At 39.8% G+C, this 14,672-nt stretch overlaps 1 protein-coding gene across 3 annotated transcripts in view; it reads left to right on the top strand.

The window, feature by feature from the left end:
* The window catches only part of OSBPL9 (oxysterol binding protein like 9), a 56,248-nt gene that overhangs the window by 3,182 nt on the left and 38,394 nt on the right, over positions 1-14,672 (top strand). For all 3 annotated transcript variants that reach the window (XR_008202201.1, XM_052665948.1, XM_052665947.1), the window contains exons 2-3: positions 5,973-6,023; positions 9,868-9,946. Coding sequence is in view for 2 of the 3 variants with exons in the window: in XM_052665948.1 (XP_052521908.1) it covers positions 5,973-6,023; positions 9,868-9,946 (130 nt within the window). In the remaining variant the exon portion in view is untranslated. The remainder of the gene's footprint in view (positions 1-5,972; positions 6,024-9,867; positions 9,947-14,672) is intronic.

Here is a 14,672-nt window from a genome sequence, read left to right as displayed (position 1 = left end):
AAGAAAAAAATACCCTGTTTGACAGCTTGGTAGTGTACATTTTTGGAAGCAAATTGGGTAACCTCCAATCATTTTGTAGTTCTCCTACCAATAAGTTCCTAAACAATAGATTTGAATGCTTAGATATTCTGTTGTTGCTGTTAGTTGTTCCATCAAAATACTTTTTAAAAACACGTGCTTAAACCATTTCAGGAGCAAAATCTGTGTGAAAGCAGTTGGTAGGAGGAAGCAGTTGTGATGTTGCAACAGCATTTTTCTTCTTATGCTTTTAAGAGATTTCTGCTGCTTGGCAACTTAGTTACTGTGCTGCCTTGAAGAACTGATTGTGGAGCGTAGGATCCAGATGTTAAGGAGGAGAGCTCAGATTTTGCCACGGTTTTGTGAATCTTTCTTTGATGGTAAACTGAAAACAAATCTCATTAACTTGATTTCAAATGATGCTTCTGAAGCTGGAGCCATGGCTCAGTGCCCTGATATTAAGAGACTTTCAGTTGAATGTATTTTCCTGCTTTTTCCAAATACAGTTTCTCAGTCAACAGCTTTGTGCAAAAATCTGAGGAAAGTAGAAAAAAACCCTGCTTTTGTACAGACATTTTTTGAGGTCTCTGCTTTCCATTCTGAGCTGATGTGATGAAGTTTCTGCAATAATTTGGTCTGTCACGTGCACTGCAAACAGCTCTGAATCTAAAAAACAGACAAAGCTGTAAGCAAACTACACGTAATAAGAAGATGGCTTTGAATTTACAGATGTGATACAAGTCTTAAGGTGGCAGTTACTCAACACTAGATTGAATTCTTTACCTAGTTTTAACTATGTGTTTCAAAGGTCTTTATGCCATACATTTTTACAGGATTATAATTTACAGAATGGACTCCTTATAACAAACAAAACACATACCAATTTGTCATCCTTATCCTATATTCCGATGCATCTGTTTTGCTACTTGGATATCTAGCATGCAGTGCTCTTCTAAAAGACACAGATATGGCTTTGCCTTGCATATCCTTTAAAGCACTCTTTTTATAAAGAGAAAAGTATCCACAAGGAATTTGATAGACACTGTATAGTTCTATAATGTGAGAATATTCCTGGGAGTTCATATATATTTAAACTTGGAAATATTTTTTCATCATATATAATAACTCTGCCTGTGTAAGTTTTGTGCCCTACAGGATGGGGGTGTGGGAAAAGGAGAAGCAGGTATTTCCATCTGCTGGTCTTAGGTGTGTGGTAACACTTCTTCCTGGGGGTTTGAAGGTGGGGAGATAAATCACCCATTTGAGGGTGATAAATCAATCCGTTGCCATAATTCTGCCTGTAATGTAAGAGCATTTACTGTTACACGGATTTTAGTATCATCAGAAATGTGGTCTTTCAGAAATCTGTTGTTTCTCAGATAGCTAGGGTTTCATGATTGGCGCTGGATTTTCCTCCTGGGGAGTATATTCATGCAAAGAGTTGAGCAGTACTTATTTCCTGGAAACAAAGAGAGGTGATTTGTGCGTGGCACCACATGACTTGCTTTCAGTAATGCTTCATTAATACTGTTCTCTTCAGTATTTAGACAATGTGTCTGGTTTCAGTTCTCCCAATACTTGATCATCACCTTGTGCTGCATGTCTGTGGTGTTTCTCATCTGCTATTAATATATTGTGCCTGCTCAGATTTGTTTAACAGCATCTGATGGGGTCATTTTGTATTGGCACTCAGAACTGCATGTCACCTGCCCTCCCAAAGTCAGCTGTGTTGTCTGCTCTGCTGATGTGATAAGTGGAGCTGGGTGCTCATGCAGGTTCTGAACCAAGATGGGATGGTTTGGTGAAGCAGTAGCGTGCAAGTCACGTGCTAATTGGGGTTCTGAAGATTCTACTTACACAAAATACTAAAAGCAGTTCAATACTAAAGTTTTCCAGCTGATAGAAGGCAACTTTTCTTCTGGTGTTCGTTGTCATCTTCAGCTGCCTACGTGTTCCTTTCAAAAAGCAAACTGTAATATGTGCTTAATTTCTAGAACTCAGTTGTCACAGCCTTTATGTCAGTGCAAATTAATATATGCTTGTGTTCTGTCAGGTGAGAAACGTGTTGGTTTAATGTAACTGAGACTCTGGACACTTAAGAAGTACCATGCTTCTTAGAAGTTTTTGCTTCTACGTGTTGTTTAGGGGTGGCTGAGCTTTTGGTTGCTGCTTTATGATTGTATCCACAAAAGTGAAAGCATTAGGTGCAGCAGCTGCCTGTAGCTGGTTTTCACTTCAGAGTATGCAGTGAGATGAGTTGAGATCTCAAGCAACTTTGGGGTGTCTTTGCCATTGTTCCAGTAAATTTTACCTGAGCCAGAATGGTTGAAGTAGCGCTCTGTAAGCACCGCCAATCCCAGCTGTTGCTGTTAGGTGTCACTGCTGCCTCTGTGCTTGGGGAGGCTCTCCTTTGAGAGGGTGAGCCAGAGGAATGGTCTGGGGGCTGTGTGTTGGGGTCTTTGATTTGTGACATTTTGGCTTGAATAATGAGTGTTGCCTTAGCATTTGACAAGAACAATAGCTGTTATACAAGTGGTCCTGTACACGTAGTTAAACTGCAAAAAACAGTGTTTATAAATAGACCTTGTTTCACATTCCTCCTCCCTGAAGGGAAATAAGTGATGTTATTGCTCATCTGTGTACTTACCTTAGAGATTTCTCTGGCAGCACCATGTCAAGAACGTCCTTGTTCAAGAGCCTGTGCCTGAGAGTTTTGGAGGCAGACAGCAGTGGGATTTCATATCGAAATCTTCCCATGCAAGAGCTGAAATGCAAATAAAATAGTTCTAAAGATGTGAACGGGGATGGAAGGCCTTAGGGAGGGCTGGGTTGGGATCTTAACTTTGTTTCAGTTCTGTTTGTTTTTGTGCAATATTTTCATTTCTTGAAGAAGACATAGCTTGCATGAAATGCGGTATGTCAGGTCAGTTCTGTACTTGATCAAACTTCACTGTGTGAATGTCAAAAAGAAACTGATGAAGGACAGATTTTTTTTCTTGCAGATCCATACAGTCTCCGCGCAGTAACATCGTATATCTTTATTTGTCTTTATGAATTTATATTTGAGCTTCAGCTGAGATTTATCTCTTGTTGCCTTCTGCTTGTAACCTATTCAAGTCTGTTATGATTAAAATCAGTACACAGCATATGGAAATTTAACTGGAAATGTCGATTTAACTCGTTTTAAAACTGATGACTGAAAAAAAGATAGCTGCGTGTTAAAACATATATAATAAGAAAGGAAAAAGTGATTTTTTTAACACCTATTCCTCGAGCCTATTCTACTGTTTGAGGTTTTGTTCAGTGCAGTGGAACCATTCTTCAGAACAGTTAGAGGATGCTTTATTTATTTAGGAATTCTTGATCAAGCATAGGGCGTGTTGAAAATCCGTGCCTAATGTTCTCCCTTTCAACCAAAAGGTAAAACTTGCAGCTTAAGGGGTAGCTGTCCAAGTTTTATTTTTTGTGAAAAACCTACTGGGAGCAGAGAGGGGAACAAATACAGAAAATCAACTGATCTATGTTTTAAAGTCCTCTTCTGCAGCTATGAGTAAAAGATCTCCTCCTGAGAGTGCGCGGCGCAGGCAGTGAGGACAGCTGCATGCTTCAGTTCGGATACTAGAGGGAGAGGTGCTTCATTCCTTCAGAGTGAATTAGATTTGCTGCTTCACTGTAATCATGCGAGCCGATTAAAGCTGTGTCTGAAGATGGGGAGATGGTCAGTATATGGGTACACACAGAACCTGTGATTTATCTTGTGATCTCTGCAGACTGAAGAACATTACGCGCTATAAAGTTTAAATTCGATTTCCACTCCATTAAAGTGTGATGTACAACAAAAGTAAAGGCTTTTATAGCACCTTCTGTGGTTGAGTTTCTAATCAATCTGTGCAAAGAAAGTCAGGGTTGTTAGGATTCTGCCCTCTGTTGCACCAGGGATTGCAGACATCATCCTCGCTCTCAGCTGCTTCCAGAACCTGAGCAGGACCAAACCTGGTGGCACCAGGCGAGGTGCCTGCCGGCACTGCCAGCTGCGCGGATTGCTTCTCCTCTTTCCTTCTGCTCATTTGGAGGTGCATCCTCCCTCAGCCTGGGTAGTATTTTCTTGCTGAGCTCATGTCAGTATTTCTCCTGGAATCCACTAGAGGGAGCAGGAAGCTCTCGGTAGTGTTCTCCCATTTCAGGCGTTCACTCCTGGCAGTGAGCATAAAAAGCAGTGCGTGTAAATGTACTCTACTGAATTGTATCCCTAGTAACAAAACTTTTCCTTCATTTGAAGTTCTGACTAATGTGGGGCAAAAGAAGGAGATAGCAGTGCCTTCTACTGGGATATGAGCACTATGGAGCGATAGAAGATGGCAAAGAAACATTAGCTCACTCCTTCCATCAACCAGTGACAGCTCAAGAGGACTGCAGTCTCAGGGACACGCTGCTCCCTCGGCTGCTAACCCCTAAATGAGGATGAGGAGGGGTGAGCTTAGCCTTCACCCTTTCCAGTCACTCAGGTGCATTGTGTACACCCGAGCTCCCTGGGTTGGCCATGCCTTCTCACCTGGTGCTCAGCCATTGGTTCAGGCCATGACCTGGCAATTTCCATGCATCACTGTATTCTAAATAACCTTTAGTGAATAGGACTTGCTGTGACTGCTCCGTGATTTCCACGAAAGAAATAGCTGGAATATAGCTATAATGGAGCTATATCTCTTAACCGTGTGGCAGTGCAAAGTATTTTATTGCTATGAAGGCTGATAGTTCTGGTTCCTGTCTTTTTTTCCCCACTAAGATCAATCTGATTTTGTTGTCTAGTAGCATCAGTGAAAATAGAGCTGATCAAAGTTACAGCCATATATTGTCCAGAAAGAAGTGTTCAGATACTGTTGGAAAGAAGAGAATGTTTCAGAAGGTGACAGCAAGAGAACTTGTTCATGTGATTGCAGAGGTAGCAATGTTTCCATGACCTGAATTAATGCAGTTTGGCTATCAGGGTGGTAACAGAAAGGGGCTGTATTGGGCCTGAATGCCTTTGTAGCTAAGGCTGCAGTGGCATGCAATACATCAAATAAAAAACTGAAGGGGAAGTAACTGAAAAACAAGATGTTTTGTGTCTATAAGAAAGCAAAATATTTAGGACTCCTCATAATGTTTCCTTTTTCTTCCCTTATCTTAAAAGATTAGTGTGTATGTTACTTAAGCTTGCCAACGTTGCCCAGTAACATTTAAAATATTGGTGGAAAGTTGCTGACACTGTGTCAGTGGCAGGAATAGCTGGAAGTTTAGAACAGTTCCAAGCTAGAAGTGGGTTGGATATCTATAAGTAGATGCCTCAAACAGAGACAGTAAGGAAGAGGTTCAGTAATTTACATGTTTAGGCCCTGGTTGTAGATGAAGGAATCCTGTTTTCTGATCCCGAATCTGATCACTTAAATGGCTGTAAACAACTTTTCTAACTCTTGGAATAAAAGCAGGATGTGATATCTAGGAAATAGTCAGAAACTTGTCTGAATGTGACATTTATGTCTCTATATAAAGGATGATAAATACAGAAATCTTTCTGACAGAAATATAATTTGATTTGTACAAGGGCAGGAAAGGAGGAAGATGTAAATCAGTACGCTGCCAATTTCAATATTCCCTAATAAATGACTTTCTTCTCGTCTTCCTACTTCCTATAAAGGTGTGTCTGCATCTTCTGAGTATTTCTTCAAGATACCTACAGAACTTTTTTGAAGCAGGATACTGTATTCTTATGTCTGGAAGCAGAACTTCTTCATGCTGTGGCGCTGCGTTCTCTTTCGTGTCAGAACCAATCTATTTTGTAAATAAGATGCTCAGTCAGTCACTAAAACATTATACCAGACTGTCTTGTTTTTCTTTCTTGGTTGCCTTGAACAACTTTCTCCTTGCAATTCTTGCCAAATTTGTTAATTCAGTGTTCTGATTTTTCTTTCTTTCAGTCAAAAGACAAAATGATGAGAGGATCACGCCGAGGATGTGTTAGGCTGAGAGTGAGTATTGTTTTCCTCAGTACTTAATGTCTCACTGTGGATAATATGGTCTAGGGGAGAGAACTGCAGGGAGACTTTTGAGGTTTTGCTCTGTTGCTGACTCTGCAAAGCACTGAAGTAGTGACAGTATTTAAAGAAAGAAAACATAAGAGGTCAAATGACATGCTAGGCTAATTGCATTCTGTTATTGGACTTGATGATCCTTATGGCTCCCTTCCAACTCGGGTTATTCTGTGATATTGTATAAAAGCATTATGTGCTTAATACGTTGTTTAAAAAGCATCATAGGATGAAGTACTATGGGTTAACAATAAAATGTTGCAATGAAGTTGCTTTTTGCAGTTCTCATTTCATGTGAGTATAAATATATGTAGATGTAAGTTCTACACCTACAGAAGTTATTGCAAAAAACTGCTTTCTTTCTGTTCTTCTGGTTTTCCTTTATTCTCTTCCTGTGTCCTTTGTTCTGCCAGTTCAGATGCTGTAACCCCACCACCTGACTGTGCTTCATTCTGGGTACTTGTGTAGTAATGCCACACAGCCAGTTGTCTGTACAGAAGGAAGGCAAAGTACTGGAGCTCATGAAAGGGAAGGACAGAAATTTTAAAAATGTCTGCTGAGGGAGGATAAAAACTGGGGAAACAGAGGTAGCAAGTAGGAGAGCTGAGTGTTCCTTGTCCTGGCCTGGGACATTCTGTGGCTTGAAGTGACACTACTGAAATGAGCTGGGAATGCTGAGATGGCTCAAACGTGAGCTTGGTTTCTGCTTTCAGAAACTCCTCTTTTGCTATGTTTCTTCCCCATTTCTCAGAGAATCTCTGGCTCCAGTATGCTTTGTTAGGAGCTGATCTAAACAGGATGGATAGGTCAGAAGGGTAATGGACATGAATGGGAGCATTTTGAGTCTTGGAGAGAAATATAGAGAAGGTGGTCTGTGGCCTGACACAGAATCTGATGAATGTTGCAGTAGAGCTCTGCCTTTTTCAATTGCAGTTGTGCCTTCCTTCTGTTGTTAATGCTTTGTGATCTTCCTATGGGCCTATTAAAGGGGTCCCAACAGCCTTAGTTAGGCTCATACAGAGAATCCCTGTCCATCTGCATTTCAGATGATTTTATTGCACTTTTCCCTTTTTAGTGTATCTGTGTCATGATTATAACTCCTTTCAGGGTAATGCAAACTCAAACCACTTTTTGCAACATTACATTTCTAAAGATTTGTGAGATTGTTTTTTGCATTGTGTAGCAAAATTCAGTCTGAAAAACCACGTCTGCTTTAAAAGTGTTGTGAGCCTGTCAATGTGGAGGTTGGCATCAGCCTGTCAGTTTAGGAAGTATTAAAAGTGAACAATCTGTTCAACATTGCATTATTCATTTTTATTTGCATTTAAGATAAAAGAATCCTTCTCTCTTTCCCCATCTGCTATGTTCCCCACCCCAGATTACTCTTAGGAATTTTGTAAAGATTTGCTGACTCCTTTCTTGAGTTTATTTTGTGAGGGAGGAAGGGGTCTTTCTGCTTTTGTAACACAGCTCTTTTGGCAGATGACAATACCAGGACCTGAACAGATGGGCTTCTGCAATGTGAAATTCTATCAAAGAGATTTTCTGTTTAGAGTAATTGTTGATTTGTAATTGTAGGTGTGAACATAAACAAACATGTGATTTCTAAAATACTTCTTTTTTTTTTTTTCTGGAATGCATCCTTAAAAGCTTGTTCCTTGCCTTTTTTGTTTAATGCCCATGTTTCGTAGGCTCTGGAGCTTCACCTTCAAATTCTGTCTATTTTTTATTGTCAAGGATTATTTAGGAAGGTGTGTTCATAGAAGAATCTATGGCATCTGTACTATGCTTAAATCCTGCCTAAGCTTTCTGTAAGCAAAATGCTTTTGGCTGATCACTGGTGCACTGCATGATTACCAGATAGTTCTCAAATACAAGGCATTTACTCCAAAAGTAATGCCTCCTATTTCATTGCCTCGGCCCATCAACGTGCCAGAGGCAGATGTTGGTGGTATGGCAGCAGAGGTTGAGCATTCTTTCCAGTATTCCATGCTGTTTTGTTGCCATGTGACAGATGGCAGTGGAGGGGCAGTCTGACAAAACGATGTCTGACATGGAAATGCACATGAAGCAAAGATGTGTCATTGAATTCCTCCATATGGAAACAGTGGCACTCGTTGACATTCATCAACGCTTGCTGAATGTTTATGGGGACCAAACAGTGGAAGTGAGCTCAGTGAGGCTGTGGGTGCTGCGTTTCAGCAGTGGCAGTGTTTATGAGCAAGGCATGCAGGCTCTTGTTCATCACTGGCAAAAATGCAGGGCTGATGGCGGTGGCTATTGAAAAATAGTGTTTTGTAGCTGAGAATTTGCTCTATCAAACAATGTTATCGTGCTCTTTGTTGTAGTTTCTGTGGAAAGAAATGGGATAAATTACTTTTGGAGTGACCTGTGTGTAATGTGTGGTCATCTGGTTGTTACAATGCATTGTAAAGCATTCGGAATTACCCTGGCTAGGCTGTGCTTCTTGAGGTGCCTCTTGTTTAGTGATTGCAGAGCTGTCCTTGAAAAATGTGCTTTTGGAGAGCTTAAGTGGTGCACTAATGGTAGCGGAGGGGAAAATGTCTGGAGCTCTCCTTGCCTGCCGTATAGTGCTGAGGTAGACATGGTTGGTGCTGTTCTTGTGTAGGATCTGTTCCTTCCTTCCTCTGCCCTGTGGTACCTGCGGCAAGCACAGCAAAACGTGTGGATGCCATCAGCCAGACATAGAGGAGCTGTGAGGAATGTGTGCAAATGGAATTGACAGAGATCCCCTTCCCTACAGCTGTACCAAACTGATTCTGATGTTTTGGCCAGCCCAGTGTTCACGCCCTCCTCTGTTGCTGATGCTCTGTTACTTGTGGTGTACTTGCACCATATGGGCAGGATGTACCCTTTAAATATGTTCACCTGCCAGGGATGTCTTCCTGATTTGTAGGAGGGGGAAGGATAAAACAGAATGTGATGCTGGATCTCTTGGAGAAGGAGGAAAGAAATTAAGTTTCTTTGGGGATCTTTGAGGTATCTTGAACTACATGTCATAATTTGTTTATAGTTGATAGAGGCTTCGGTGTCTTGCTCCCCTGGGTGAAACTGTGCTATTTATTATGTATTTTTGGGGGGGAAATGGGTCAGGAATGGCAGAAGTGGATGGATTAGGAATTAGCTGAGCACAGGTCGCCTTTATCTAATCTTCACTTTCCCTTCTGAGATGTCACCACCAATAGGAAGACAAAGCTAGCAGCCTTTGATGCATCCCATTGAGTTATTGTTGGTATTTACTCGGGGACTGAGAATTAGATCATGCAGTGTACCACTGACACAACATGATGGGACAAATGCATTTTGCTGGAATGATTTTTTTATAGACTGGTAGATGAAATTAGGTCAGGAGAGTAGAGTAGCAGCAAATTAGTATTTTCTAGACATGGAGAACACTTAAAAAATATTGCTCCCCACTTCTTAAAATATAAGTTGAAATGTAGTAGAGAACAGTAGAATATTGTTTATTATAAAGATGCTGTAGGATAAAGCCACCATTGCAAAGTTAAAGATTTGCATTATCATCCAGCAAATCACTAAGTTTTACAAATGTTTTTTAATTCTATATTCTAATTTAAGTGTTTTTTAATTCTGTATTCTGTTAAAGAACCGACAACCTCAATTAAACAGGGAATCTGCTCTTTACAGTGCTGGGTGTGCTTACAGTTAGTGAAGGCTTTTTAAATTCCAGTGGTGTAGTGATAGAGTGTGTGCTGCTGATGTCACTGCTTGCCTTATCAGGATTTTGTTCTTTGTTTCACAGGGAGCTGTGATTGGTATAGACGATGAGGACGACAGCACCTTCACAATAACTGTTGATCAGAAAACCTTCCATTTTCAGGGTGAGCTGACAGAAGAGATTGTGTTTTTTTTTCCCTGTAATAGATTCCACTTGTATTTGATGGATGATTTTAAATGTTTGGCAACAGAACAGCGTAAATGAGCACGCTGAGAACATTCTGGATCCAGGGGTGCTGCAGGTTAGGCAGGGATTTACATCTGCAGTGGATACATATATGCTAGAAAGAGACTGATTCTGGCAGGATTTGGAGATTTAAAATACAAAGAATAAATCACTCACTGGGAGAAAGTAATGGGCTTCTGATTATGGGTTTTGCTTACTGAACGTTTCTGATCTTCGTTATCAAGATGCAGTTACGCGTTTCTATATGAAGAGAATCAAGACTGGTCGGCAGGTTGCAATTTGTATCCAAGTAGAATTTAATGCTCAATTATGAGGAGACTAGAGGCAACACTTGGTTTAAAGGTGGAGCTCTGCTTCAAGATTTACCAGCTTGCATTCATTTCATCTACATTTCTGTGTCTTGTCTGCCAGTCACCATTTCTCTGCTATTATCCTTTTATTCACATTTACTAACACCAATGCCATCTGCCACTGCTATGTTTCGTCATTGCATGCTATGGTTCACCGGTAGAAAGGGTAAGGTACTATTATCATTGTTATGTATTCCTTAAATGATTTTATCTGCAGCAGTAGAACAAAATACTGTGATGATATTGTCTGGATAACTTCTTTTTTTCCTGATGGTAGAATCCTAGGGAAGTCTGATTAAAATAATTTTCAGCTGATGTTTGTTAGTTCCTTTGCTTTTCCTCTTGTGTGAATTAGCTGAAGAACTAAATTATTTTGCATAGAGCTGGAAACTAAATATCCAAGAGGCACATTAGCATGTAAGCAGCTATTAATTTTTTTAAACTGGAACAGTTCTGTAGTGTATATTGTACTGTACATATTTTTTAAATCAGTGCTTTGGAAATTATCGTTAATCCTTTTGTTTGTGTGAATATTTCTGATGATAAATATTTATTGTACACCATGTTGTCGCTGGAATCTGTATTCCTTGTGCTACAGTTCTTCCCAAATGCTGCTGCTGTACTCTGGCTTTTCACTGCATTAAGCCTCATAAACATGCCTTTATAATGCTGAGCTAACAGTAGTACTTAAATCTACTGTTCCCAAGGATAACTGATAAAATGCAAGGTAATTGCTAATGCAGTAATGGAATGCGGCACTCTGGCAGTCTTTCAGTACAGTGAAGTTAAATACTGCTGAATGTTTGATAACTTGATAGTGGTAAATCTAGAAATCTCTCATCTTTAGTTATTAAGATAAACCCTTTGTAATATGTCTCTGACTTACAGTTATATTGTATGTACTGTATTCACTATTGAGGAGCTAAATGTCTTAGAAGATTGCTAGTATTTGGTATACAGTGTTGTATACCAGATGCTGCTGTAAATAATACTGCTAATTTTTGAACACTAATTTTGTCACATAACATCTCATGCTTTTAATCTCTATTTGTGTGCATTTTAAATCAAGTCAGCAATCGTATATATGTTTTTTTTTAGTGTAAAGCTAAGGTCTTGTACAGTATTTTCTGTTAGCATATTATTAAACTAAAATCCCTGCCATCCAGCAAATTGTAATGATGCTAGCATGGTATTAAAACGTATGTCTGTAAAGTGAAAATGTGAAAATACAGGTAAGATACTAGTGCTGAGCTATTTTGGTATACAGCATCCTCTGTGGAACTCTTGTCTGTAGTTCTTCTGGTCAGTGTAAATGTGTGCTGTATGCCTCATACCAAGTTTGTTTTGTTAAATTCACTCAGTATTATATAGGCTTCAGTTATATGAATTGTAGATCACTGTCAGTTATGGATAATTATGCAAATATTACAGAATGTATCCTGGGACTACAGAGGATGTAGAACACACTCCCAGACTACATGGAGTATTGCTAAGAATTTCTTTCTATGATCTTTATTCATGATTCAAGTAGAACTTTTGTGTTGTGAAATAGTCACAGCTGTAAATGTATCCACCCTTTGTAAGAGAAGTCTTGTACAAGAGAAGAGAGTTTCAGAAACAGCAACTTTCAAAACATACAGTATCTTGCTTCTTATCACTTTTTTTCACTCCCAAACACAGACAGAGGTCCAAACAACATGGGCTTTAGTTGGGAAAACATCCGAGCCTTAAAAATACCAAGATTTCAACTATCTGCTGACCTGTGTGTAAGTTAAGAGTCCCACTGCAGGGGAACAATTTCTCTGAAAGGCTCCAGAGGAAAAATGTTTTTGTGTACTCATACTTCTCAGTACCAATTGGTGAAAATTTGGATCTTCTTTTGCCTCATTGAAATTTTGCTGATGGTCAGCGATAGATTTGAAGGAAGTGAAGGAAAAAAATTCCTACTGGATTTTGTATTTCTTAATTTCAGTTGCTTAAAATTGCACATCTGTCAAACACTCCAGAGCTCTAAGCAGTGAGATGAAGACTAATTAAGTCATTTAAAGCTGACGAGTTGTCACAGGGATGTTGTTTCCACGTGTGTGAAACTGAATTTCTGAAGCACTAAACCTCCAGCATCTCCCACTAAGATTTGCCTCCTACTGGATCTTGGGAAATTCAATCTTTCCAGTGTGTAGTTTGCACTTTGTTGCTGCTTGAGACAGTCTCTCCCAGTTCTGCTTGCAGCCAGGCTTTTTAGTGGCCATGTTTATATTGAGAATTAGCAAAAGTTGGGAAGTTTTTGTTATGAAGAAAGTGCAGGCTTTGAATGGTGACTGCAAAAATATCAAATAGCATCCATACACTGAATACCTGATTATAAAGGAAGGAATGGAATTGAATGCATAAGGGCAATAAAACAAACAGCATATTTTGATTTTTACTGCCAGCGCAATTTTGGCTCTGCCATGCAAATTATTTCCCTATATTTGTTGTTCCACACTGCAGTATCTTTACCTGTTTACTCCATGAGGTTGTAAAGGAGGGGCAGAACATCTACAGAAATTTTAAAATATATTTCAGTGTAATGTATTTCATCTCCTGATTGGTCCTTGTTTGAACATAATATATTACACAGTTCTGTGGCTTTATTTTAAGGCTTCCAAATGAGGTGGATCTCAAGGCATTCATTGCCTCATGGGTTTGTTCAGTTCACATGCATAAGTCTGTTCAAGTAGCTGAAGACATTTGGGATAACACTGTTACTTTAATGCACCTTCCTGTCAGGAAGCTCTTTCTTGACACTATATTTTTTCATGCTGCAATACATATCCCTGTTCTAAATGCTGCGCAACCTTCAGATGCTGTGAGGTGTTTTTCCCACTTAATATCTTGGTATAATCACCAAGTTATAAGCACTTCCAATCTGAAAAGTAAGCTCTTCTGTCCCTCTTATCACTGCTGCTCTTTCTGCTCACAGGGATGTTCATGACTTGAATCCGAGAGTTCAAGATAGTTTGCCAAGTGTGTTCTTACCTTCTTGATGTTCAAATTGCTATCTAGCCTGAACCAATCACAGCTTTTATTTGTATTGAATTACTTCACTAAGCATACATTATATTCAGAAACAAGAATTCAGATTTCTAAACTCTAAGCTCCTAAAAACTCAGCACACTTCCTTGGAGGGCAAACAAGTCATATCTGCACTGCTTTGTCTGTCTAATAAAGAATTGAAAGATGGGAGCAGTCCAGTGCATTGATCTGAGATGATTCTGCTTTAGCTTTTGTCTCTTCTTTCCTATTCCTGCCACAAAAGTAATCTGAGAGAGGAAGCAGGAATTTTGCTGTGCACCTGATTACCCATTATGTGAGTCCTGTCAGCTGATAAAGGTGGATTTTTTTTTTTTTCCTTCTTCCCCATCCTGACCCAGTTTCTAGTTTATTTTGTGATGCATAATGCATAGCATCCCAGCTGAGAAAAGAGGGGGGATATACACAGCAAAAGGTAGGGCTGTAAATGCAGGGAACTTTCATTAATGTGTGATACAGCATTTACCAAGGATATCCCGGGGCCCACAAAGGCCTTAGCTGCTGAGCAGTGTCAGAATTTGGGATTGTATTTGTGTTAAGCTGCCAAAATTCAGTATAGTGGCTTTAGATCTGTGTTTCAGTACTGCTTGGGGAAATGCTCGGTATTTATAGCTTCTTGTAAAATTTACCATTGTCCACCACAGAAACTTGCCCCTGTGGTGTAAGAAGGCAGTTCAGTCCATCAAATTGCCCCATTTAAATGACACTTCATGAATTGCAGCCTTACCCCTGGAAGATCTTGAGAGCTTTTTAAATTTTATCTGATACGGAAAAATGCCTGCCAAGGGATTTTGGAGTAAAATCTTCTTGTGTGCTGTTTTCCTCAGTGATTTTTGTGTCTGTTATGACTGCATCACTTATCCTGACCTACCATTTTTTCAGGGCTTTTTGGGGGTTCTGGTGATGCTGAAACAGCAAATCCCTCTCTGTTCTTTGCTTAACAGTGCTATTATAATTAAGAGGAAGTGCAGCTGTGTGAGGGCAAAAGTTCCAGACTTGTCTCTTCATACATTTACAGCAGAGCTGTGCTATCTGTCCTCCTTTGTTCTCATGATAGAATAGCTCTGCTTTCTGAACCTGACAAGGTCTGTGCTACACAGCATTCTGAGGCTGAAATAGTCCTCCTCTGTTGGCAGAACTGCAGAAATTCCCCTGAGAACCAGAAGTAGGTTTAGCTTTTGCTGTATGATTTTTCTGACATCCTCTCTACTGGCTCTGTTG

The sequence above is a fragment of the Tympanuchus pallidicinctus genome, unplaced genomic scaffold (assembly GCF_026119805.1).
Source record: "Tympanuchus pallidicinctus isolate F22 unplaced genomic scaffold, pur_lepc_1.0 scaffold7, whole genome shotgun sequence".
In the NCBI taxonomy this organism is placed as follows: domain Eukaryota; kingdom Metazoa; phylum Chordata; class Aves; order Galliformes; family Phasianidae; genus Tympanuchus; species Tympanuchus pallidicinctus.
This window is presented reverse-complemented; position numbering and strand designations above follow the sequence as displayed.